The sequence below is a fragment of the Lissotriton helveticus genome, chromosome 8 (genome assembly GCF_964261635.1).
Source record: "Lissotriton helveticus chromosome 8, aLisHel1.1, whole genome shotgun sequence".
Taxonomy (NCBI): Eukaryota; Metazoa; Chordata; class Amphibia; order Caudata; family Salamandridae; genus Lissotriton; species Lissotriton helveticus.
In genome coordinates this window covers 1,231,108,951-1,231,135,354 of record NC_136069.1, presented here as the reverse complement: position 1 = coordinate 1,231,135,354, position 26,404 = coordinate 1,231,108,951, and the positions used below count along the sequence as shown (strand labels likewise).

General features: G+C 44.2%; 1 protein-coding gene across 1 annotated transcript; it reads right to left on the bottom strand.

Annotated features, from left to right (window-relative positions):
- Positions 1-19,338: 19,338 nt before the first annotated feature.
- On the bottom strand, positions 19,339-24,871 carry LOC144771935 (uncharacterized). Its single transcript, XM_078656166.1, has 2 exons — positions 24,237-24,871; positions 19,339-20,674 (listed from the first exon to the last, which is right to left on the bottom strand). Exons 1-2 carry the CDS (start codon positions 24,505-24,507, stop codon positions 20,025-20,027), a joined length of 921 nt encoding a protein of 306 aa, XP_078512292.1. The 5' UTR covers positions 24,508-24,871; the 3' UTR covers positions 19,339-20,024.
- Positions 24,872-26,404: the final 1,533 nt, after the last annotated feature.

Genomic DNA, 26,404 nt, shown 5'->3' with positions numbered 1-26,404 from the left:
GATAGTCTATTAGATTAATCAAATGACAAGTCCAAAACATTGATCAGTGTAACCCATTTTCATCTATGAATATTGTTGTACAAGAATTCTTTACTGTTTGTTATAGAAACATTTCTTGTTGTAACAGATCTTTTGAATTGGGTGATTTACATTAGTGGCTATCAGATATAATTTTATATACTGTGGAAACTGTCAATCTCTGTCACTTCTGTATATGTGAATACCTTGTTGTACCCTTCAATATATCATATTTGATTATAAATCAATACTATAAAAAGAATACACCTGTTGCTTATTTATTCTCTTGATTTATTCACCTTCTGATTACAGAAATTGATTTAGAAAATTCATATGTTTGAGGCCACATATTTGGGCACTTATAAATGATTTTGTTAAATATAGTATTATCATATTGACATAAAATCCTGTTTAGGCACTGTTAATAGACAAAATATTTTGTTACCCAAGCCCTCAAGGGTAAATCGGATTGCCCATACAAAAGAATAACTTTTTTAAAGTGTAATTTTCAAAATTTTGATTTAAAATCTGACTGCACCATAGGTTAGGAGTTTTCATTAAAATTCCAAAGACAAGAAACATGAACTGGTTACCTGCTCCCATTTGGAAATTACAGCCTATTAAATGTAATAGGGTAGCTCCAATGTTAATAAATGGGAGAGGTAGGCCTTGCAGCAGTGAAAAATAATTTTAAGAGTTTTTCACTTCCAGGACATGTAAAACTAAAATGTCCATGTCCCACTTATAAAGTACATTGTACATTGCCCTCTGGGCTGTCCAGGCCTACCCTAGGGGCGACTTAAATGTATCAAAAAGGAATGTTAGGGCAGGGCAAAAAGGTTTATTTGCCAGGTCGACATGGCAGTTTGTAAACCGCCCACATAGGCTGCAATGGCAGGCCTGAGACATGTTTAAAGCCCTATTTAAGCGGGTGGCACTATCATTGCTGCAGGCCCACTAGTAGTATTTAATTTACTGGCCAAAGACACAAGTAGTTCCACTTTACTAGGTACTTAAAATAAACATGCCAATTGGGTATAAGTGTATAGTTGGAAGATGTAGGAATACAATTAAGGCTAAAAATAGATTAAAGAAAAGGAAAAGATCTATTGAAATGGAGATGGAGAATGTTAAGGATCATGCCTATAAACAGATGAAGAAGGCAGAAGAATATTCTACAAAGCACCTGATTTTTTCTAAATGATTTTCTGATTGATAAGTTTTATTATTGTGTTTTTTGAGATTCTCAAATAATCAGAAGGGGGATTTGTGAAAGTTTTTTATTTATTTATAATTGTGGATGATCTTTAATATTGAGTAATAATAATTCATATGATAGATTTGATACGCAAATACTAAATTAGTTAGGCTGCAGGAGAAATTAGTTTAATATAAATTACAGTAGCGTGTTTATTAATGTAATCTAGTTGTGCCACAGTTTCACTAAATGCCACATAAGTTAACATGAATGCTGTTCTGATGATGTTCATCTCACTTCTGCTCTTTTCCCCTTTTATCTCATTCCCCTGCGTGTCTTCTCTTCAGACGGGCTCCACAGAGTGAAGACATAGTGATGTAGTTGTTTTTGCCTTGTGTGTCTGTATTGTGAAGGACGTTCCTCGTGTTCTCTTCCTCTGCAGCATCATTGTTTGTGCCTAGCAATATTAACTTGTTTATGAGTTATTGTTTGCAGTGTTTCATATTTTCTTGCACATCTCTGGACAGCAACAGTGTGAAAGCTGCTTGAATTTTTTTCTTAGAAGTGGGTTAGTCTTATAAACTTACAGTGATGTGTTAAATTCTGATTTGCCCAATATGTGTTATCTTCGAACATGCCTTAAAGAGACTGTATTTTCTTCTCATTGTGTAAGCAAGAATTGTGTATAACAACCCTTTGGTTTTGGGGGTGAGACATATAATGACTTTCCTGTTCTACTGGGGACTAAGTCCATTTTTTTTCTTATGATTGGGCTGCTCTTTTCGGACTTAGAATTTTCTGATCTCCTATTATGTTCATTGCATTTGAGCCTTGATGGCATTTATTCATTTTCTCTGTGCTGTTTGATTTTGAAATTTCATAATAAGGCCATTTAACTTTAGCCTAATCAAGGACTCCGTTATTGAATGGTCTTAATTACTTATTTGCTACTCTGTTGAGCTAACGTTGAGTCTGATGTTGAGAAGGGTGCCTTTAATGCAAGATCAACCCTGGAGCAGAACACTTAGAAGTACATTTTGTGTAAACTAAATATTGGGGTGTTTTGAATTTTGAGGTGTGTGGTTCTGCTCTGACACCCCCAGAAAAGCTTTTTCTTGCTCTCTACATTTCTTCAAGGTGAATGTGTCCCTCTTTTACAGGCCTATCGTCTCCAGCCTCACCATAATAATAGTCAACAGGTTCGCATAAGAGATTGTCCCAGCAACTGACCCCCAGCCCTCTCCACCAGCTCTCTCGTAGTTCAAATTATCGGTGAGATAGTGCAGGGCCGACAGGAAGAGTGGGTGTTATTCCATAAGCCCTGTGTTTTTTCACAGCACCACTCTCCTCCTACAGCATTTACATATTTTAAAGAAACCCTTCCCTCTTTATTAATGTTGAGGAACCTAACATGATTACTACCAGTAGTTGACACCATACACTGAAACGTCGGTTCCTTCCCTTTGCAGGACATTTGTTTTAAACTGAGAAACATGTACTTGGCCTATGGGAGGTCTCTCTAAATTGTTGATACAGGTCCCGAAAACACTTATGAGATGCATGGAGACTTTAATGCTTCTCATGCACCAGAATTTGCCAATACACACCACAAAACAGCTCAATATCCCTTGAAAAGGTATCCAATTATTAGCAAGGCCAGGGGATTAAGGAAAAGAGGTCTCTAACCACTTTATTCTAAGAGGCAACCAGTGCCATATGGGGATCAAATACTCTCATTAAGATGTGAAAGTGTGATGTCTTGGTCCAGGCCTTACCTCACAGAATTAACAGGCTTTGTTCTGGCCTCTGCAAACGATAGACTGAGAAGCAGCAGGTTGGTCATTTAGGAGGTCCCTTTAAGTTCCATACTATCCCCCTAAACATCGTTGTTGGATTATTTCTCATTTTAATGTGAAAAACTTTGAGAAACAGTGTTAATCAGGGCCAGGGCAAAATCATTGCTTCTGCCACTGTTCAGAACTTCCAGGCTTGTCTATCAGGTTCTTGTGACAATAACATATGAGAAGTACTACTTCCAATATACCCCATGTCTCTATTGGTCCTTGGCGGCCTCACTGCCTCAGTGCCTGTTTTTGTAGTGATGGACTCAGCTATTGACTACTGTGTATATATTTTATGACTTGCATGTCTGTATGGTCACAAATTACCACCACTGTGAGGAAGGTATATCTGTGTTTTCACCCTGTGCCAATTGATATTGCCAATCTGTTTTCTTGAGTATAGAAAGACTGGCAATACCTCTGACTTAGCATGTGGTTAGTGGTATGGAAGCCAAACCCCAATAATCATCAGAACCCCAAAATTTTAAATACCCTGATATTTACCTATTAAGTTTCGCTCCAAGAACTCCAGTTGATCTGGCGGCTAGAGACTACACTCCTCATTGAAAAATACACAAATTAGCAGAGTCAAACTGAATAAAATATGAATGCATAAAGAACGGAGTTCTAGATCAAAAACTGCGGCAAAAATTTGATTTATTACAGAATTATTGATCAATGCAATGCAGAGAAAAATGCATGACTCAACATGAAGATTCAAATACAGAAATACAAAGTTATAAAACTTAGCATAAATCCAGAATTAGGCACATTTAGGTAAGAATCAAACTCATGAAGAGTACTGACAGCATCCCAATAGAAAATCTAGGAACAAATGGACACAGTCTCAGGAGGAAAATGCTCAACAGCTCAACACACTGTCCTCTTAAGAAATGCTAAACAGCGAGGGATGTGATGAGCCGAATGTATGTTGGTGTTGTGTTGGTTCCGAACCACACAACTCAGAGATACGTCGTCGGTGAATCCCACAATGTAGGCGATGCGATGTGGTCGAGCTGCGCAGGTCAAGGATGCATTGGGAACTGGAGACGTTGCGTTGTGCAGTCGGCGAGCAATGTCTTTGATCCTTACAGCATCAAAGATGCCTCGGCATCGAGGGCAATGTGCCTGTTCTGAGCCACAAAATGATGGTGATGCGTGGGTGTTGGTAGTTGCAGCACTCCCTACCCACTTCCAAGGACCCAGGAATGGATTGGCACCACTTGACAGGGCAAGGCTATCAGATGCCAAAATCCAGGTGCTGTGGTTGAGTGGAGTGAAGTCTTTGATGTCCCTGAGACTTCCAAAAGGAGGCAAGCCAGCAAGCCCTTGGAGTCCCTCTGGTTCAGGGTTGTAGAGATGCAGATCCAGTCCTTCTCACTCCCAGGCAAGGAAGGCAGCATGTTGCAGATCAGCATCAACACATTAATGCGTACAACGAACATGTCGTCCTTTGGTGATGCTATTTTGACGACGTCTTGATGTTTTGGAGAGGGGATGTGAATAAAATACCCCTTTTCGATACATGGGTCAACAGCCTTAACTCCTTTCTTCATTTCACTGCTAACGTCTCAGAACGCGAAATACCATTTCTGGATCTCATAATAAGCCTTACCACCACAGGTTTGGAAACAAGGACTTACAGCAAACCGACTGACAGTCACAACCCCTTACTATATAGCAGTTTCCATCCCAAAGCATTACGTGAAAAACTGCCTTAAGGACAATTTTTGAGTTTAAGACATAACTGCAGCAACCTGGAGGATTTTAAAAAATAGTCCTCAGAGCTGACAACCCATCTGGCTAGACGGGAATACCCAACTAAAACAATCCAGATGGCCCATAAGAGGGCCCGCAACGGAAACAGGGAGGCACTTCTAGAAACCAAGACAAAAACTGACACAAAACAAATCATGTGTCACCACCTACACCCCTGAATCCAATATGATCAAACAGATCATTAATAAACACTGGAGGATTCTCAATATAGGAGACTTCACAGCGGACACCCCCAAATTTGCCTTCAAAAGAACAAACAACCTGAAGGACTTACTAATCAGAAGGAGACCCAAAAAAGAGCCACCCATGAGAAAACAACTGTGGGACTTACCACCAGTGACGGGCCACTACCCATGTGGGCATTGTATAGTCTGTTCCTTCACCAAGACAAGTAAAATGGTCTCCCTTACAGACAGCTTCACTTGGTACCAAAATATACACACTAATTACAACACCCGCAATTGTGTATACCTAATCACATGTCCCTGCAACCTCATGTATGTGGGCATGACAACTAGCCCCGTAAAAATCAGAAACACAGAGCATCGCAGTAACATCAGGTGCAAAAAAACTAAGACAAAGATGTGTGCCCACTTTACAGAAGTGAATCACACTGTAGACAACATACATTGGACCATCATGGAATCACATCCTTTCATTACCAAGGAAGGCCTTTTCAGAAAAGAGCAACAATGGATCTTCAGACTCTCGAGTCACATTGGGGGGCTTAATGACAATATCCCGGGGGTGTAAATAAATAACAGCTAACCCCTTCTCTATCTTTCCTCTTCCCCTATTGGGCCACCCCCTACACATTATCCTTAATACCTGAGAGGTATGACGAGCATCAACTTATATGGTATAAGAACTTATAAGGGGCTTCTTGCATGCGGACACAGTCCGAACACTAGAACGCCATCTTATTAGCCTGCGCCGCCAATGGACTCCTTCTCGCAACACCTCACGTAAGATATTACATCGCTTGCATCAATGGACTTCCTTTGGGGACCTGTGCCTTCTGAGTGGCCCCACCATAAATGACTTGTGTTTCTAAAATCTTATCAGGCCAGTCCCCCTACTGCCATAAATTGCAAATAAGAGTCACTACTCGCATAGAAGAACACTACTTTAATATTAAGCACGGGATACCACAATGTCTTATAAACACTAAATCTGAACTGATGCCTGCCTATGCTCCTTACCACATTCCAGGTCAATATTTTACAACACACATCCCAAGTACACAACTTGGGGCAACGTGCAAATGTAGATCATTTGCGAGTACTGATAACACGTACGAGCCTCTCAATAAAGCTTAATTGAAACCCCCAAGATGGCCATCTTCCATCACGTTCTAGTGCTCTCCCGCTTTAACGTAATGATGAAGCTTACTTAGACCCTAGGCTCAGAAGGCATTGCCATGGGATCCAGAGTAGGGGTAGGATGGCCACTAGTTGCGCGCCACCCTAACATGAGTACTGATCAACTCAGACCACAGTAACTTTGAAGGAGAATGAATGAACCAGTGGCCGGTAAGACAGCGTGTATCTGCGCTTACGCTGGGACGCCTGCGTCTGCCTGCCTGTTGTTAATTTATTTTTCAGAATTGAGGAACGGCGTGCTCTGTTAACAATCTCTTCCAAACTTGACCTCATTACTAGGGGTGAGTGGCTGTGTGATATTATGTCCCAAACGTTATTCAATGTCTAAAACTGTAGTAAGCTGCTAACACGAAACCGGTGTTTACTACCCACTATGGTGCACCTCATAACTGCGCCAACACCTTCAGTCCAGGAGTGATCAGCATTTGGTGAAACTGCACTACGCATTTAGCATAAATAATAACCAGAATACCAGGGGAATATGAGCACCTCGCTGAGTTATGCCTTTACGTTTTTACCGATACTAACGACACCAGAAGCCCTAGGCAACCGGTCCTTTGGTCATGGGCACTAGTGCGATTGTTATTACCTCATGACAATGTCACATTTTATCATATGGTCACAATACTGAACATATGTACCCCTCCAAAACATAACACCTTTCGTCCATTATGGGTTTGTGCTAACCTGCTACAAAGTACTATGTAGTGTGCACGAAATAACAAATGTTTTTACCACATCATGAGCTTAATTTATCTGCCACCAGCCTCCTCAGGCAGCAATGAGTAACCACATGAAATAATTGTACTAGTGGTAGGCTAGGTTGTTACCCAGACCCAGTTCTGGCACTATGGTAACTGCAATGTTTTTTATCTCACTTTGTTTTGTTTCAGGTCTCAACGAATCCAGGCCCTTTGTCCTGGAACACCTTAAGCAACGCTGGTGACAATATGGTACTCTGCACCAGCTTTGCGGTAGTGTTAGAGTTTGGACTATCATAACTCCTTTTTAGTTGTGGGTCCTAATGAATTGCCGATATACCGGTTAGGGGCTGAAGGCGAGAAACATGTTGACCATTTACACCCACTAGACCCTGTAGGATCATTGGCCCCAGACAGGGCTCACGGATTAAATATTTGTTCCAAATAAGGCAGTACTAAACCTATTTTAAACCACAACGCACACTCAATTCACTACCCTGACCATATACCCTCACACACCTAACAGCTGCCTCTTAAAAGCTCTCTGGCAAAGAGCCCCTTTGTGGGTGCCCATCGGGCATTGCAGCGCTGGCCCGACGAGGAGCACAGCCCAATGATGAAGCATGACATCCCTTGGGGTGTGTGCGGGCAATCCATAAGAGACCTAAACACTCCCCTCCCCCCTCAGGAACTGCACACCTACTTTTCTTACATACCTTAATTAGGTGCAGGACCTACATAAAAGCTCCTTGTTCCTCCCTTTTGAATAACCTATCTAAGCATATCCCCTTTCTTAGGCTTAGGTTTTGTAACTACTCCACACATATTTTACACTTTGAAAAGTTCAAAACAATCACAAAAAAATAAAATGTAACCAACACTGTAGAGAACTTAATGAACAATAACAAATAGCAGCGTGCTCTGTGAAAGGTAAACCTATCACAGCATGAATATGCTGGCAAACAACCAGTCAGAGCACTGCTAGTGGCAAAGTCACACCTTTCTCAGTGCGGCTGCCAGAGTAACCCATCCCAGCGCAATTACTCCATGAACAGGAAAACAATTAAAGAACCACATTAAACTTTAAACATCAAAGGATATAAAGTCAATATCTACAGAAGCTGACTCACAACTGTGAAAACTCAATTTCAAGCAATCACAAGAAAACATTATCAGAAATACAAAATTAAACAAAAGCCAGGCTACAAAGTTCTCGCTAATCAAACTTGGACCTGCAAAATTCTGGTTCCAAGTCAATGTACTCCACCCTGTGCACTCAGTGCAAGCACAATAACTCAGTTAAACTCCAAAACCTGAAAAGGAAATATTTTAATACAAAGTCTTTACAGATGTATTAGTGGTGACTCATTCTACACACCACAATACAGACAAGGTAAACAACATCTTGACATCTTGGATTTTTAACGAATTCAATAACCAACTCAATTCTATTTTAACAAAACAACTTCAAATGGGTTTACAAATATGAATATTACATTATCACAACAGTAATCAGTCCACCAATTGAACCCACAAGCAACATCACAAATCCAGTTAGCTCAGTAGAAAAACAAAGATTAATCATCACAGTATCACAGACTCATGCATTGAGGTGTACCCTATTCATACGTACACTCCGTGTTCATTCAGGACTACACAGCGATACAGCGTGTCACCGTGCAGGAGGATCAGGCATCAGGAATTTGGCAAATGTCCAAAAACTACTTTCTCTTTCGATTTGAGCATAAATTATTAAAAAACTACAAACATCTTTAGGAGTCCCCTTATAGAGGAGGTACTCTAATGCTAACCAAGCTCTGCTACAAAGATTTGTGGGAGCAGGACCCCAATAATTGTCCCAGCCCCAATATTTTGAATACCCTGATTTTTACCAAATAAGTTTGGCTCCAAGCACTCCAGTTGATCTAGAAGTTAGAGGCTACACCCCTCATTGAAAAATACACAAATTAGTAGAGTAAAACTGAATAAAATATGAATGTATGAAAAAAAGAGTTCTAGATCAAAAATAGGTCAAAACTTTGAAATATTAGAGAATAATTCATAAATGTAGAAATGCCATGAAGGCCCAAATACAAAAATACAGAGTCATAAAACGTATCAAAAATCCCTAATTAGACAAAACTAAGTGAGACGCAAAAGTCAAACTCATAGAGAGTACTGACAACATCCCAAAAGAAAATCTAGGAACAAATAGCCAGGGTCTCAGGAGGAAGATACTTAACAGCATGAGCCTACAGTAATAAAAAGTAGAGTCCCCAGGTCCCAATACCTAGAGGGTTTTATATACAACTCACACAAACTATTAATAGATTCTGCAAATTCAGCATGGTATAATAATGATTAGGGTTGCATTGGCAAATCAGAAACAACAACAAAATATGCGAAATCTCTAGTACTAACCCATTTCTTAAAGTAAGAGAACTATTCCCTCAGCAACTGCACTCTAAAGATGCACAACACAAAATGAAACATGTCTTTAAAAAAGGCTCATACAATCAGCACACCTGCAATGGAACATTCAGCAGAAGTTCTTGAAAATTATACTGTGGGTACACAATGAAACTTCTTCGCATTACACGCTTTCTAACACAGTTGTTCATATTTGGATTTTTGACATCATTCACTTGGTGCTCCACATAAATGAGAAGCTGAAATGGTTTGCAGTGGGACACTGATTGGTAGGAGGAATTAGCAGGATTAAAATGAGCAGAACACAGAAACTGCATCCATTTAACAACAAGTGGTGTTCCACTCAAAAATGTAACATAACTACTTCATAGTATTCAAGTTTTTTCCTACAGCAGTATGCTAGATTAGATCTTATATCAGCTTTTGCCTCCACATTAATATTATAATCACCAGTTAATACCACTGGAGTAGTCCATTGTGCCAATTCTAAATTAATAAAATTTAATACTTCTGGATCGTCCAAGTTTGGACCATAGATGTTACAGAGTGTAAACCTCTGCCGTCCTCCCTTAAATTCTGCTAGAACCCATCTTCCCCATTTGTCAGCAGCTGTTTTTATACATTCTACCCACCCCCTCCTTTTCAATATCGCAACCCCTCTTTTGATTCCCGATTGTTTAGAGCAAGCTACTAATTCCATCCCCAGGTTCCTTAAATGATCCCTATTGGCCCAAGCAATGTGTGTTTCCTGTAAACAGAGTATATCAATACCCAAAATCTGTATAATTTTAGCCAAAACTTGTCTTTTACGGAGATCGTTTAAACCGCATACATTCAAGGTGCATATCGTAATCTTTCTGATCATTGTATTTATTTTCTTTTGTCATTCTTGTCATGCTTATATTAAAATTTTTGATTTCCTGGAAAAACCACTCTACATAATCATTGAATATTAACAGTACCTCTTTTAAATCCTCTGTTGGTGCCATTTTCACCCCCCCTTCACCTAGACCCCGTGCCCCTCCTTCCCCACCTCCTTCCCCCCCACCCCTTTCATCCCAACCTCCCCTCCCCCCACCCATCTTTCCCACCTCATGAGGCCCAGGGGCCATAAGTACCTGCAGTGGTGGAGTATCGTGTCCTCTCCTCCGCTTCTCCCTATACAATCAAGATGATCGGCGATTGCTATCTGACATTGGTTATTCAAACGAAAATACATATATTATACCATGATTCTTATATTATCGCAATATCCTATAGAGTTTCTAGGTACTCTTTTGCCTGAACTTCCGACTGAAAGAACTTAGTTTGCCCTTTAAACATCACTTTAAGCTTTGCGGGGTTTTGTAAATATACCACTGCACCTTTTTTTTGGAAGTCTGGGATTAATTGTCTTAAATGCCATCTCCTGGAGGCTGTCGCCTGACAAAAATCCGGTCTGACAAAGAAATTGCACCCCTTGGCTTTGGCCTTTTTATCTGGTCTAGCAAGGTCATAGAGGTCTTCTCGCGCTAAAAAGTTATGAAAACAGACCAGTATAGCTCTCGGAAGATTCTCTCGTCCTTGGCTTGGTTTCCGTATGTTAAAAGGGAATCTATGTGCCCTCTGTATTTCTCGTGACCATTCCCAAGTTGTTAACTCCGGAAAGGCTTCATTCAATAATTCTGCGATAAACTTCCGTGTATTTGTTCCTTCTAGTCCCTCCGGAATGCCAAGAAAGCGTAAATTATTTCTACGAGTGTGGTTTTCAAGTTCGCTCAACTTATTAGCCAGATCATCACGGTGTGCCTTAATGCCTTAATGCCTTAATGCTGTCCACTTCTTCTTTCTGTGCTACTGCGTAGTCTTCAAGTACGGATATGCGTGTTTCTGCTTCTGTTACTCGATCTGCAGTTTCTGTTCCCAGTTTTATTGCCCGTCGTACTGCGTTCTTCACTTTACTGCAGGTAGCCTGAACCCGAGTAATTTCTGTTTTACTCTCAGCTCTGTGACTCATTATTGTCTCATAAATCATAGCGAGAGTGATTTCCTGTGGAGGTAAGGGGTCCGGACTTGGTTCAGACCTTGTTGTCTCGCTCAATCTTTGTCTCACCTTGCGAGTCTCGTCTGATGCCAGGCCGGTTGCTTGAGGCTCGCCTGTCTTATATTGTTGTCTTTCTTTCTTCTTCTTAACTCTTTTCTTTACAGTTGAAACACTATGATTAGGTGAGTTAGGCGGGGTCTAGCTGCCTTCAGAGAACTCGTCAGCACTACTAGCTTCACTGATATCATCCTCCCATTCCTCATCAGATGATTTTTCAGATAGGAAAAAAAGTTTTCCCCTGATTCTGGTATTGACAAAGTCCCTTGTGAGCCGGGTTCTTTCTCGATCTGATTATGTGGGATTATAGCCCTGGACATACCTGTTGGTATATTTGTCTCCATGACAGTAACATTTATAATATCCTGTCCTTGTTCCAAAATCTCGTGAGACCCATTATTTTGGATAGTGTCGGAGATAGGCGCGTGGACACGCCGGTGTGCGTAAGCGCAGCGCTCAATAAATGTCCCAATAAATAAAAATAAATAAAAAATAGCTGTGAGATCACTAAGTATTTCCTCCTGTCGTGTCAAAGAATTAGTTGTATCTCCGGAATTTATAATGATCTCAGTGACTGATGCTGCACTAGCTATATCTGCTGAGGAGTCATTATGACATACATTATGCCTTTCAAACATAGCAGGGAGTGTTAAATTTTGAGTCCCTTTTCTCAAGGAGCGAGGAATCACTGGGATCTTTCCTCTCACAGTAATTTTTTTCGCCTTAGCTCCCATAATGTCAGTCATGTTTGTCTCTAGAGTAGCTGAGGCATCCTCATGTACTATTGCACTCTCGTTATGGTCATCCTCAGCATTGCTGTCTTTAGTTATCTGCGCGGGTTACTGCTGGAACATGGCCTCTTCGATGTTTGGCATGAAAAGAGTGCGAACCAGTCAGGATTCACGTTCTTCTCTGCTCCCCATCAAAAATTTGTCAGGCTAGACTACTTTTTTGCATCGCACTCCTTTTTAATACAAGCTAAAATTCAGATCCATCCTAAGCTAATTTCGGACCATAACCCGGTAGTGTTGGAATTAAATGTGGAAACAAACGATAACATAGCACAGCCGCGATGGTCCTTTGAGCGAAAATTATTATTAGAGACAGAATACTGTCAATTTATGTCTAAAGCAATAACCGAATTTTTTGCCTTTAATAAAGGTACAGCCCCCTAAGAAATGGTCTGGGACACATTTAAGGGTGTAGTTAGAGGGGAAACTTTGAGTTATTCCGGGTTTAAGCGCAAGCAACTCTTAAATGAACAACGAAAGGATTTTGATGAAATAATAAAAGCGGAGCAGAAGTTGGCAGAGACCTTAAGACAGGGAGGGGAATCTGATTTAAGCAGACTAGCCCAAAAGGATCTATTGATTAAAAAAGCTAATGTGTACTCTAAAATTGCCGACTCAATAGCAATTAAGTATACTCAATACAGGGAATCCGCTTACGAGTTTGGGGAAAAAAGTGGTACATTATTAGCGAAAAGAGTAAGGTAGAAGCAGGTATACAATGATATCTTAAAAGTTAAAAATCTAAAAGGAGACACGCAGGAAACTAAAGGAGGAATATTGACTGCTTTTCAGGAATTTTATAAATGTCTCTATAGTAACGAAAGGGATTTTATTGAACCAAGCGAATATTTAATGGAAATAAACTCTATGCCCTTATCAGAGGCTCAACGTCTCAATCTTTTGGCATCTCCTGATTGGGAGGAGATAGAAACAGCAATTTTAGGGCTGGCCTTAGGTAAAGCCACGGGGCCAGACAATATACCGCTAGAGTTTTTTAGAACATTCAGAGTACAACTTAAAACTGAATTGGTGGAAATCTGTCAGTTAGCTTTTGAGGGTAAAGCTCCACCATCCTGGGCGGAAGCAACCATCGTCATCTTCAAAAAGAAGGGAAAAATCCTGAAGAGATGGGGTCCTATAGACCAATCTCTTTATTGAATACAGATAGTAAAATCTACTCGAAACTTATAGCAAACCGTCTAAACGATCTTGTGACAGGGATCGTCTCCATAAGACAACATGGCTTTATACAGGGCAGAGGAACCACTGACCATGTCAGGCGAATAATATCCTTACTTGACTGGGCACAGGGGACCGGATTCCTGGTTGGGGTGGCCCTGTTGGACGCTGAGAAAGCGTTTGACAGGGTCACCTGGACCTTTTTATGGTCAGTGATGGAGAAGATGGGGATCCCAAGAGAACTCATTAAAACAATCAGATCACTTTACATCCACCCGACTGCGGTGATTCGGATTTCGGGCTCCCAGTCGGGGCCAATACGGATAGCAAGGGGGACGAGACAGGGATGTCCCTGCTCCCCCCTGCTATTTGCCCTATATATCGATCCCTTTTTCCGATAACTGGAAAATAGCCCCGCAGTTAAACCAGTACTACTGAATGGTTGGGAAATAAAAGTTTGCGCCTACGCTGACGATATAGCTGTGGCTACGGTAGACCTCAACGCAGCACTACCTAATATTATAAAGTTAGCGGCGGATTTTGGTGTGGTGTCTGGTTACAAATTGAACATTGATAAAACCCAACTTATACATTCTGTGACGGGATATCCAGATAATATGAAGATCGATAAGGAAGTTACATATCTTGGAATTAAAATCTCTGCCAATATTGAGGAAATTATCCCTATTAATTTAGACCCAGTAATAGCATCATCAAAAAAAATTCTAGAAAGGGTTAATAATCTGAGATTATCTCTTTTAGGCCGTAGCAATCTGATAAAAATGCTTATCTTTCCAAAATTTTTATACATTTTTCGATCCATACCATTGCTAATCTCATCTGGCTACTTTGCTCGGATAGAGAGAATGAGTTCTAGCTTCTTATGGGGATATCGCCGAGCAAGGAGAGCTTTAAAGAGTTGTGAACTACCTAGAGATAGAGGGGGATGGGGTATACCAAATTTTCAAATTTACTACTGGATGGCTATAATGCAATATATGGGTGTTCTTTTATTACCTGAGGACCATCTGGAGGATTTTCTGACCCCTTCAATTTATGAAATGCTTCTGGGGACAGAGGCGAAGCAATGCTTAAACAGGATTATAGAGCCCAGTTATTATAAAAAAACTAAATTTAAGATATTTGAAGCAGCTTATTCCATCTGGCGATCAGTTAAGAGGAAATACCGACTCAATACAAATTTGACGAAATATACACCTTTGCAGAATTGTTCTCTTTTACCGACGATCTTTCAGGACGGGGTAATGCACAGGTGGAATTCTTTAGGCATTAAAAACTTGGGAGATCTATTTATAGAAAAAGATTTTGTTTCATTTGACTACTTGCTCAACATCTACCACATACATCGGTCCGATTTCTTTAAATATCTCCAGGTAGGAAGCTTTTGTCAACAAAAGGCTTTACAGTCTGCAATTTTCCTGGAGAAAATTGATATCTTAGAAGTGATCGATAATAGACAAAGAATTGGATTTATGTACCGATTAATTCTGGAAAAAAGGGAGGATGATCTAGACATAGTTGCGAGTAAATGGCAGAATAAACTGAACATCCCTTTTTTAAATATAGAGAGGAGTTTAGCAATTGCTAAAAAGGTTTTAATGAACGGATCATTAATTAGCCAGCATTATATGTCTATATTCGGATTGTACTATACGCCAGGGAAGATTGCCAAATGGAGCATAGGGCGAGGGACGAGTTGTAGCCGCTGCAATCTTTTTGGAGCGGACGCAATTCATATGTTTTTTGAATGCCCAAAATTGACAAGATTTATTGCTGATGTAGAACATTTTCTCGCAACTGAATTGCTTATCTCAGTTAAATTAACCGCACCTTTAGTGTTGTTTGGCTGTGAAGAAAATGTAACTAACTCTATTTCAGACCCGGTGGTTGGATTTGTGTTTATAAGTATGTCTGTTTACCGTTTTTGTGTCACGTCAAACTGGCTTAATGAAGAACCACCAAACATTATTTTATGGCGAAATAAGCTCCTTACTTTGTATCATCTCGAAACTGCATTGTACAAATTGAAAGCTATAAGAAAGAAAATATTTGGCTGTAATTTATGGTCTCCAGTTACTAACTGGATTAAAGATTGAGAAACTATAGATGTGAATCAGACTATTTCTGTTTTTCTATGTGTTTTCTTTCTTTTTATTATCAACTTGATATGTATAATTGATTCTGCTGATGCCAAATAAAAGACCTTATAAAAAAATAAAAAATAAAAATAAAACTACTTCATAGTATTAATTTCTCTTTCAAGTGGCACAGTGAACTTGTTTCAAGAAAATCATTAATTCATCGATTACGAACCTACGCATACTATAAAACCATCAATTTCCTGACATCGTTTTCACACGATATTAGCCCAATTTTGAAAAAGCTACCATAATGGCAGTACTTCCTATTGGGAATGTGGAGATTGACCATAACTTTTGCTAGAATGTGGATTCTGGAAATCTATCTCAATGGTAGTGTATACCAATAGCTGGCTGACACAACTTCTCCCAATCATCATAGCAAGAACTGTTAATGGTGATGTGGTGACAACCAATATTTTCTTTCCTGGTCATCAAGCGGTCGCAAGGCATAAAAAAACTGCCAACATCTGTTACTGGGCAGGTGGAAACTGCCAATATCTAAATTACTGCACACATGCAGAGTCACCTGTGTACAAGTATCTTTAAATCCTATCAAATTTGATCAATATTTAGAACAAGCATGGTTTGAATCAGATTCCCTATTTCGCCATAATTTCAAAAAGTGTCATAAGGGCAAAACTAAAATGGCACCCGTATTTTTTCATTTAAATAAATACTTTTTTTAAATGGCTTTCGGGAGGGAGAAGCTTGGTACCCCTGTAAGGAGTTTAGATTGTGTGGTTCAACTATCTCAACGTGCTTTAAAATGCACCATTTGCCACCAATTATCATAAAATACAATATGGATAAAGAACTACGTTTTCCCTTCCTCTTTAGAGTGATGTAACATTCTTAATAAGTTTCATTTAATTCATTAATTCATGGGGCCCATATCTCATCAAACCTGAGGTTTTTTTATTAGTAATATTATTATTTGGAGCGTGGTTAATCACAGTGGTTCGGCGGGTCTATCAGCATATTTTGCTGATGGGACCATCACTGTGTTTTATTTGTCATAGTAGGTGATAATGTCATCTCCAACTATTTACCAAAGAGGTTGAACCTATCACACTGTTCTTATAACACCGATCTTCTGTACTGCATAGACTTAGATGTTAGGTGTCATTGAAATAATACTAAGTCCAGGTACTGCTCCCTTTGAGCACATATTATTGTACCTTCATACAGCTGCCAACTCGTTCCATCTCATTAGGGGGAGGTTTAACCTTCCACGTGTTTTCTGCCAGTGGATCAAAGTATGCTGGGACTTGTAGGCAAATAATTATAATGCGAAAAGTGAAACTAAAGGTCCTAGTTGCCTATTTTAATTGTCTGAAGAAGCAGAATAACCAAGAGCAGGAGTGTCTGGCATGTACAGAGGGTGGTGGGGAGGTTGACAAAAAAAAAAAAAAAAAACATAAAATAAAATAGACTTACCTGCCTCCCAGGTGCAACATCCTCTTCCATCGGTCTTCTGGTGGGCTCCAACGTGGGACCCAGCAAACTCCCCTAACTAATCCTGCCACTGCTCTCACCATCATGAGAGCAGCGCTAGGATCGCAAGAAGCGGCCTCTATCAGCGCTCTGAAGAGCACTGGAGGCCTGTGCTTTCTCTACCCCAACTGTCTAAGACAGCTAGGTTAGAGAAATTTAAAATATGCATGTCTGGCTGGCCGTTGTAAGATGGCCAGCCAAAGGGACATGCACATTTTAAACTGAAGCCCACAGCTCTCTGATGCCTCTCGGCAGCACTGGCCCTGCTACGTCTTGATACTCCGTTCGAGACGGGTTGGTTGTTGAAAAATAAAACAGTACTAAAGAAAGTTTATTACCATTTTATTTTTCAGCTCTGGCCTGGGGCTTTTCTTAGTGGGGCTAAGCTCCTCTGCTCAAACGGAGGAGCCAAGAGTCACCCTCTTGACATGAAGCCAGTTGACCTCCCACCTGTATAGCACCCTGTATGTACTCCTGAGATTAGAATACCTAGGTAGCTGGCACTAACTATTGTTGTTTGCCCACAGTTTTCAAGAGTAGGAAGCAGGGTCATGAACCAGATGAATTGTTGGCCTTCTTGTTTGCCTGTGTTTGGTGAGATTCCGGGTTCGTATGAAAATATCCTTATTCTACACATGTTTTTGATTGTTTCTCACTGTTTAATGTCCTCCCTACCATCCTCCTTCCTTGCTTTTGGCCCAGTCCCATTTTTTCAGGTCATCCACTTAACTGTGTTCTGAGGGTACAAAAATTGTTAAGGCTCTGAGAAGATACCAATGATGTATAAATACACATTTGTTACACCAACATAGCTTGGTATCACCATTACCTGACTTTAATCATTTATCGAAAGATCACTGGGTGAAATGTGGCAGTATAAGGAGATGTTTCTCTGATATACAAGAAAAAGTGGATTTTCACATCAATCCTTGAACTCAGGTTCAGGAACAAACATCCCTGTATCCATCAGTCTGGTAAAAAACTGAAGGTACACCTCAGTAAGTACATCATGATGGTTCAGTAACATTTAATCTTCGCTAATATAAACCAGCTTCCGCTCAATTCGCATGTTGACTATGTCTTTGCCTTTAACCCCATAAAGCGTTCTGTACATGATTTAAATATCACATACACACAAAGAAGTACAATTGTAATTTTTAAAAATACGTTTTTGGATAGATGCTTTTATTACTATCTATCTTTCTAGTTGGCTGCTAACATATTTATTGAACTCTTGGCAATTGCTACAACAGAATACCGTTACATCAGAGAAAGTATTTTTGCTCTCTCAAGACACAAACTGGGCAGACTAAATGAGCCAAAATCACAGCTTCAACAGAAGTAGCACACCTGCGTCGGTCTGGTAACGCGAGAACTCGGGCAATGCCCGAGGGGCCGTATCCGAATTCCAGCTGTGGGCTGGTTTTTTTAGCAGCTGGGGGACTGATTTGGACGGTTTCTGCATTGTTCGATGCTGCCAGTGGCCCAGTGGGTGCCTGAGTGGCCTCTCTGGAGGCAGATGGGCGTCCACTACCTCCCTTTTATCAATGGCAGAGGTGTCACTCCCTTTCTCTCGCAGGCCCGGTCCATTAATATGTGCATATTGAGCGAGGGCAGGGAGCCTGAGCAAAAGTGGCCTCACTTCTTTTCAGGTGTGTTTCACCAGTGTAAACTAACACGTGCATTTTTTTAATACCCCCCCCCCCATGCGCTTTTTTCCATAAAATGTCGCAGAAGCAGTGTTTTGTGGAAATGCGATATGCAAAAGTGGGCCACTTTTTTTTTATCGTGCCTGGGCCTAACCCCCTCCCCAGTGCTCAATTTGAGGGGTTGCATGTGGGGCCTACTGGGGCCCCAGACTTATTTTTCATCATCACCTGTTCACCCAGAACAAGAGAGACAAAGGCAAGAAGAAGGAAGAGAAAAGAAAAGATGGAAAATAGTGACAAGGGGACAGAGCAAGGATGAAATATAACCTGCAATGGTGAATCAAAGGGGCATTGAGTGTAGGGTGGTGGGTGAAGGAGGGATAAGGTAGAATCAAGACGTGTTAGCCTTGGCGGGCAACCCTAACATTAAGCAGCGGCTGGCTTCTGAGAAAAGCTTTAGTCTCCGGCATTTGCTCTTTTACAAATGAAGGACTCGCGCAAGAAAACATTGTCCACACCTTCTTTTAGGAGCAAGAAAGGCCACTTTTATTTTAGGACAGGTGCATCATCAATATCATAAACATATTCATTATTTATTTATTATTTACATAATTCAACTCTACAGTGAGCCTACGAAACCTAAATCCCAAAACCCCGAACAAACTCCTGCCTACTAACCCTAGCCTACCCAACGCTACCCTTCAGGATGGCCAACCCGCTCCAGGCTGCCCACCCCCACTAACAAAAACCCGCCTACAAAAGAACAAAGGCACCCATCCTAACAGTGGCAAACCTACCTAAACTAAAACAGTGCCTAGAGCACCGCAAAAGAACAAACCCAGAAATAAAGAAAGAAAAAGAAAAAAGAGGGAGGGTGGGTGGGGCAAAACAACCTCCCTACACGCCTCCCGCCACGCAGTTGCTAATCCCCGCCTGACTTCCCCTTTTCAACCCTCTGCTAATCAGCCCCCCACCTGTTGATGTTCCTCGCGCGAACCTGCCCAGGGAGAGACCGGCTCGCGCCTGGCTCTCCCTGGGTCCCCCCTCGCGCAAGAAAACATTGTCCACACCTTCTTTTAGGAGCAAGAAAGGCCACTTTTATTTTAGGACAGGTGCATCATCAATATCATAAACATATTCATTATTTATTTATTATTTACATAATTCAACTCTACAGTGAGCCTACGAAACCTAAATCCCAAAACCCCGAACAAACTCCTGCCTACTAACCCTAGCCTACCCAACGCTACCCTTCAGGATGGCCAACCCGCTCCAGGCTGCCCACCCCCACTAACAAAAACCCGCCACCCAGGAAAACCTTTAGCGTTTTCCTGCCCCACCTAAAGGAAAGGAAGGAGCACACCACAACTGTACTTGAAGAACCTTGCTAATCAAGTCCCTGAGTTCAAGGAGGTAAAAAGAGAGGCCCAAAGCTGAGAGATGCACACCGTCCTCACAAAATAAATGATGTTCAGATACTTGTAAATGATAATGGTTCAAACTGTATATCCCCCAATGTTGACAAAAAAGGCGCATTGTCCTGTTCACTTTCCGTCTAGCCTTTTCCAGGGCAGAATGGGTCCGTGCCCCACGCCAGTGCAAACGGGGCACAAACTCAGTCCATATGAGCATGGTGCTCTCCCATGTGGTTCGGATGATTTCCAGGTCCTGCTTCATTAATTTTAACAAGGTCAGCCCAGAGAGAGAAACCAAGTCATTCTCTCCCAAATGTAGCACCAGGAGATCCGGAGGGCCCCCCAAACACTGCGAAACCAAAGCAGCCAAGGCGGGAAAAAGCCCACCCCAGCGCATTCCCCCTGTTCCATGCCATGAGACTTCATGTGTCATACTGTTCAGGCCAAGTGATCTCCCACAAAGCTGGCTGGCAGCGGCTAAAGCTGCTCGTTTAATAAAAGAGTGCCCCAGTATCCACACCCTTCTTTTGCATCCGGCGACTGATAGCCAGGGACCTAGGAGAGAAAGAAATGTTAGACCAGCCAAAAATGCACTATTTCCTCACATACTTTTCACAACACTTGGAACGCCAACGACCAATGCGTCGGATCTGGGACCAGTCCCACCCCAGGCGGGCGGCCTCCGTCGCCGCACCAATTCTGAAGGAATGGGTACCAAACTGAACAGGGTCCTTCCCCAAACGCAACAAGACCTTACGTAATACAGCCAACAATTGAGATGCCACTATGGGACTACCATCCGCATGACAAAATATGGACCCCTGTAGAAAATGCGGAGAGGACACAAACCCTTCCCATTCCCCAACCGGGCAACATGCAGAGACCCCACTCCTACCAAGGAACACCCACTTACCCCTCCCCATCTGGTCGGTTTTGGATGCCCGCAGCCAAAGTCGCACTCTGTCACTTTCCAACACCACCTCACCGCTGGTCATGCCTACCCTGCCCCGCAACCCCAGCAACTCTGATGCCCGAAATGCCCCAAAGAACAACCACACAAAACACAAACGAAATTTGGCACACTCAAAAGCATCATGACAACACACCTCCAGTTCCGGCAACATCAACTGGAGCAATTCAAACGTCACGGGCTGCCGGAGCTGCTGACCCCCAGCCCGGAGCCTGGCCAAACCTTTCAACAATTTACGAACCAACACCCCCCCAACCGGATCCCTCCCCCACCAAAGCTGTCCATAAAAAGAAACCCCAGCCAATTTACCCGAAATGGTAGTGGGCGCCAGGCCTTTGTCCGCCAGATGTAAAACAAACTGCAAGATGCATTGTTCATCAGACCAACCAGCCCTGAACGGCCCCATCGAAACCTTGCAAAACTGCAGAAACTCAGACCAGGCTTTCACATAACCCCGCCTGGTGGATTCAGCCACAGAATTTTCCACCAAGTGGTGAACCCTCAATCCCCCAGGTCCCATACGTACTGTGGGATCGGTGTTGGTGCCAGGTCCGCCCCAGGAGCTAACTTGCGGAACTCGGACCACTGAAAGCGAGACAAAGAGTCAGCGATGCAATTAGAAGTACCAGGAACATGCCGCGCTTTAAAGACAATATTCAGTTGCAGACACCGCAGCATGAATGCGCGCAGGAGCCGCAAAACCCGCAAATCGCGAGCCTTTTGGTGATTGACAAGGTGTACTACAGCCAAATTGTCCACGTGAAACAAGACGGAACGATTCTGAAACTCATCCCCCCATAGGTGCAAAGCAACCAGCAGCGGGAAGAGCTCCAGAAACGCAATGCTGCGACCCTGATCCTTCCAGTGCGCCGGCCAGCCGGCCGCGCACCATCGACCTTCCCAAAATATTCCGAATCCGTGAGCCCCTGACGCATCAGTGAACAACTGTACTTGCCACACCATGTCCTCATCCGCAAAAAACAAGGACACGCCATTAAAGTCTTGCAGAAAACGAAGCCAGACAGTCAAATCGGCACGCACAGCGGTGGTAATGCGCACCCTATGATGGGGAAGGCTTGCTCCGGACATGGACAGACCCAGACGTCTGCAGAACGTCCTGCCCGCCCGAACAACCCGGCAAGCAAAATTGAGATAACCCAACAACTTCTGAACAGTTTTCAAAACCACTTTCCGCTCCCCCAACACCAGATGTATGAAAGCAGACATTTCCTTCACTTTAGCCACAGGCAGTCTCGCCACCATAGACAGAGTATCAATTTCGATCCCCAAAAAAGTCAGGGACGTACAGGGACCCTCTGTCTTGTCCGGCGCCAAGGGGACACCCAATTCCTCCGCTAGAGCCTGAAAGATGTTCAAAGCCGACTGACACTGCCCAGAGCAACCCTCCCCAATGAAAAGAAAATCATCAAGGTAATGACAGACCAACGCGTGGCCACTGACAAAAGTGAATCGCCACTGCAGGAAGGTACTGAAGGTTTCAAACAGGGAGCATGACACTGAACAGCCCATGGGCAACACCCGATCCACGTAGAAACTACCATCAAAATGCATTCCTAACAGACTGAAATCCCAAGGATGAATGGGCAATAGCCGGAAAGCCGACTGAATGTCGCTCTTCGCCAGCAAAGCCCCAACACCAGCCGTGCGCACGAGCCGTAAGGCATCGTCCACCGAAGCATAAGTGACAGTTGAGTCAGCTGGATCAATAAAGTCATTGATTGAGGAACCCTCGGGCCAGGACAGGTGATGAATAAGACGAAACTCCCCTTCCGCCTTCTTGGGCACCACGCCCAGGGGTGATACAATCAAGTCAGGCAGGGGACAATGCACAAAAGGACCAGCAATCCTACCAGCCGCAAGCTCTGCATCCAGTTTCTTCCGCACCACATGTGGACTCTCCTTCGCAGACTTCAAATTATCCGACCACCTGCCCACCCTGGGTCCCTGATACCCAATCCGAAACCCAATTTTGAAGCCCCAAGACAAAATCTTAGCTGCCTCAAAATCCGGATAATCCACCAGCCAGAGGTCGAGAACCTCCTGCCTAATAGGAGTAGGGGCCCTTGTAAACAGACTGATGGTGCTGCCCCCTGCCCCCAGAACCCCGTCCCTGATCACCCCATCTCTGGCCGGGAAAACACTGGGTGAGGGCGTGCTTCCCTCCACACTGTGAACACTCATGTTTATACCTGCAAGCGGGTCTGTTACAGGAACCTCTGTTAAAATGCCAGCAAGTGCCAGAAGCGGCTGATTGACCTCTGCCCCAAACCCCCGCCCCAGACTGAGCGGGGCGAGCTGAAAAGGGCCGATAAAACACAGGTTGCCCGCTAGCTGTGTGGGTCGTAGCAGGAGGGTTTGCCGATGCCATCCATTGCAACCATAACTCAGAGTCAACCGCACCCCACGAACGCTCAGGAAAAGCGGCCATGCGCGCCCTAAATTCGTCATCGTAGGACAACCAAGCAAAGCCTCCAAAATAACTGTGAGCCTTGCGGATGACATCTGCATATTTAAACATGTCTATCGCTTTCTCAGGATGACGTTGACAATAAACGCTGGCATAAATGAGAAAGGCCGAAGTCCAATTCTCTATGGACTTCGGAACGCGAGGCCTCCGAGCCAATTCTAATTCCTCCTCTTTCGACCCTTCTTTTGCCTGGACATCCCTGTGGAGAAGACGAAAAACATCTACAAAAGCCCCAGACCAGATCAGATTCTTTGTTTTTTCAGATAAATGGGACCCCAAGGGCATCCCCACCCCAGAATAAGGCAACTTTTTCGGTAGGATACTATCCTCCGTTACCCGAGTGGCATCCACCCCGCCATCCCCCGATATAGAAACTTCTTTTGCAACTTGCACAGTAGAAACATTTGAAATTACGGGCCGCTCAAGCCTCGGTGCCAGAGCGACTCGCTCAACCACAACCCCATCACCCGTACCACAGGATCTTGTACTCTTAACCGGGAGACTCTCCCTAGGTTGCACATTTGAAATTACGGGCCGCTCAAGCCTCGGTGCCAGAGCGACTCGCTCAACCACAACCCCATCACCCATACCAACAGATCTTGTACACTTAACCGGGAGACTCTCCCTAGGTTGCCACACTGACCACCACCCATCCTTACCTCTTGGTAACTGCTCCGACTGCTGGGCGACGGCCCCACGATCCCGCTGAGAAGGTCCAGACCACACTGCCCCTCGTACACCTGCAGGGTCCGCTCTAGACTCCTGCAAAACACGAGAAACAGTGGGTTGCCCCAACCCACCCCCCTGGGCCCGTGCTGCCAAAAGCCCAACATCTTTGTCCCTCAATTCCCCCTCTTCCAACTCATCATCATGAAAACTCCCACCGAAAGCTGCATCAGAAAATTCAACTTGATTACTTCCACTGGGCATAGCCCCATCACCAATACCCCCATCATAAAACTGCCAATCAATGGTCTGAAAGCTTTGTGGACAGAAAACTGTAGAAGAGGTATCCGCTCCAGATAGCCCCCCTGAAAGCCCACCACTGGAAACAGCCGTGGGGACAGTTCCCGGGCCCGTAGAAACTGCCAACAGCCGCCCAGCCGAAGGCGCAGATTGAAAACTGCTGCCGCTCAAGCCAGACGATGAAGGGTGCGCGACAACATGGTCCCTGAAAGCTGAACCGCAATTTTCCCCCAAGGGACGGCCCACCGACGCCAGACCATGGACACCTCCCGACCCAGTCGATTGACCCCCCAAGTGGCCACTTGGCCGCCCCCTGGGGACCGGGAACAAGGCTTGCCCCGGGTACTGGGGCGCCCCCTCGTTGAACAAACCCCTCATACCAGGAGCCGGGGGCGTGGGGATGGCAGCCCGAGGGCCAGGCAAACCGGCTGCCACAGCCGCAGTGGCCGGGGGGGGCAGCAATCTAGAGACAGTGCCCACTGGAACCACAGCAGGGGCAGGAGTGGGGACCACAGGAGGGGTTGGAGCCGGCAATGCAGCAGTGAGTGGCCCAGCACCGGCGTCACCCGTGTGCGGGGAGCCAACATCGCGGGGGGGGGCAGGGCCAGGCCCCAGCATGGCAGGAGAGAGCATAAAACACTGGCCATTAAGCCACAGGAGTGGGGAAACCCCCCCCGGAGAATTGGGCACCGTAACGGCAGGGACTACAGGCATACCGGCAGGGGGAGGGGTCGGCGCGTGCCCAAGGGAGTCCAGGCTCCGCCCCCGCTTTGGTTTAGGGCCCGCCTGCAGCCTCCCCGTCTTCCCCGAGACCAAGCCGCCTGAACGCGGAGCTTGACGGCCCGCAGAACGCCCCCGCCTCCCCCCGGGCGCCCCGCGGGAACCAGCACCAAGTAACTGGAATGCACATACCTGCTGGGGGGCGCCCGGGTCACCCGGCGGGGGCTCCACTGCAGCGACCGGCAAAACGAGCATGTGCCCGTCCGCAGGCGTGGCCGCCTCGCCGTCTTCCTCCTCCTCCGGGCCCGGGGTTAAACAAGCGTCCACGGCCCTGGAAACGCCCTCGGAAGCCTTGCGAGGTGGGCGGGCCAGTCCGACCCACGCCTCCGCTGGGACACCCGGCCGCAGCAGGTCCTCGCGCCCGGCATCGCAGAGGAACCGCACGGCCCTCCTGACCTCCTCCACGTCCTCCATGTGGTCAGAGAAAACCCAGGTACGACAAATACACGCCGCAAAACAACCTCCCTACACGCCTCCCGCCACGCAGTTGCTAATCCCCGCCTGACTTCCCCTTTTCAACCCTCTGCTAATCAGCCCCCCACCTGTTGATGTTCCTCGCGCGAACCTGCCCAGGGAGAGACCGGCTCGCGCCTGGCTCTCCCTGGGTCCCCCCTAGTTCCACCGGAAATAGCTGGTGGGAAATTCAGTAGGAAATGCATGTAAAAAGGCTGGCAGCTTTGCTATCAATTAATTTATGTTCAGCTGGATGGAATACATTATCCATCAGTCACACGTTTCCTTGGGGTGGGGCTGACAGAATAAAATTGCCTTATTTTTATGTTCTTACCAACATGAAACCAGAGCTTCGTTGCAAAACAACCAGTGATACGTTATTTTATCATTTTATAACGGGGGGAAAAGGGTACTCTTGGTAGGAACCGTGCAGGCAAAACATTGATGGGTAACTCAACATTTAAGGTTTACAAAACAAGATGTCTTTTATGTAAATATGGGACATCCCTAAACAACACTGCATCTCTAAAGTAATCCTATCCATTGTTCTAAATGCGCCCCCTAGGCACGAGGACCCCAAACAACGGCCGGCTCGCGCGCCGCTGATTGTTCAGCCGGTGCTGCGCCA

Bases quoted from the DNA above. Each gene is read 5' to 3' on its own strand.
- LOC144771935 (XM_078656166.1), bottom strand. From the start codon at position 24,507: ATGCCCAGTGGAAGTAATCAAGTTGAATTTTCTGATGCAGCTTTCGGT. The intron at 20,675-24,236 runs GTAAGGATGGGT...TTTCTCTCCTAG, and splicing joins GTCGGAGCAGTTACCAAGAG to GTCCCTGGCTATCAGTCGCC.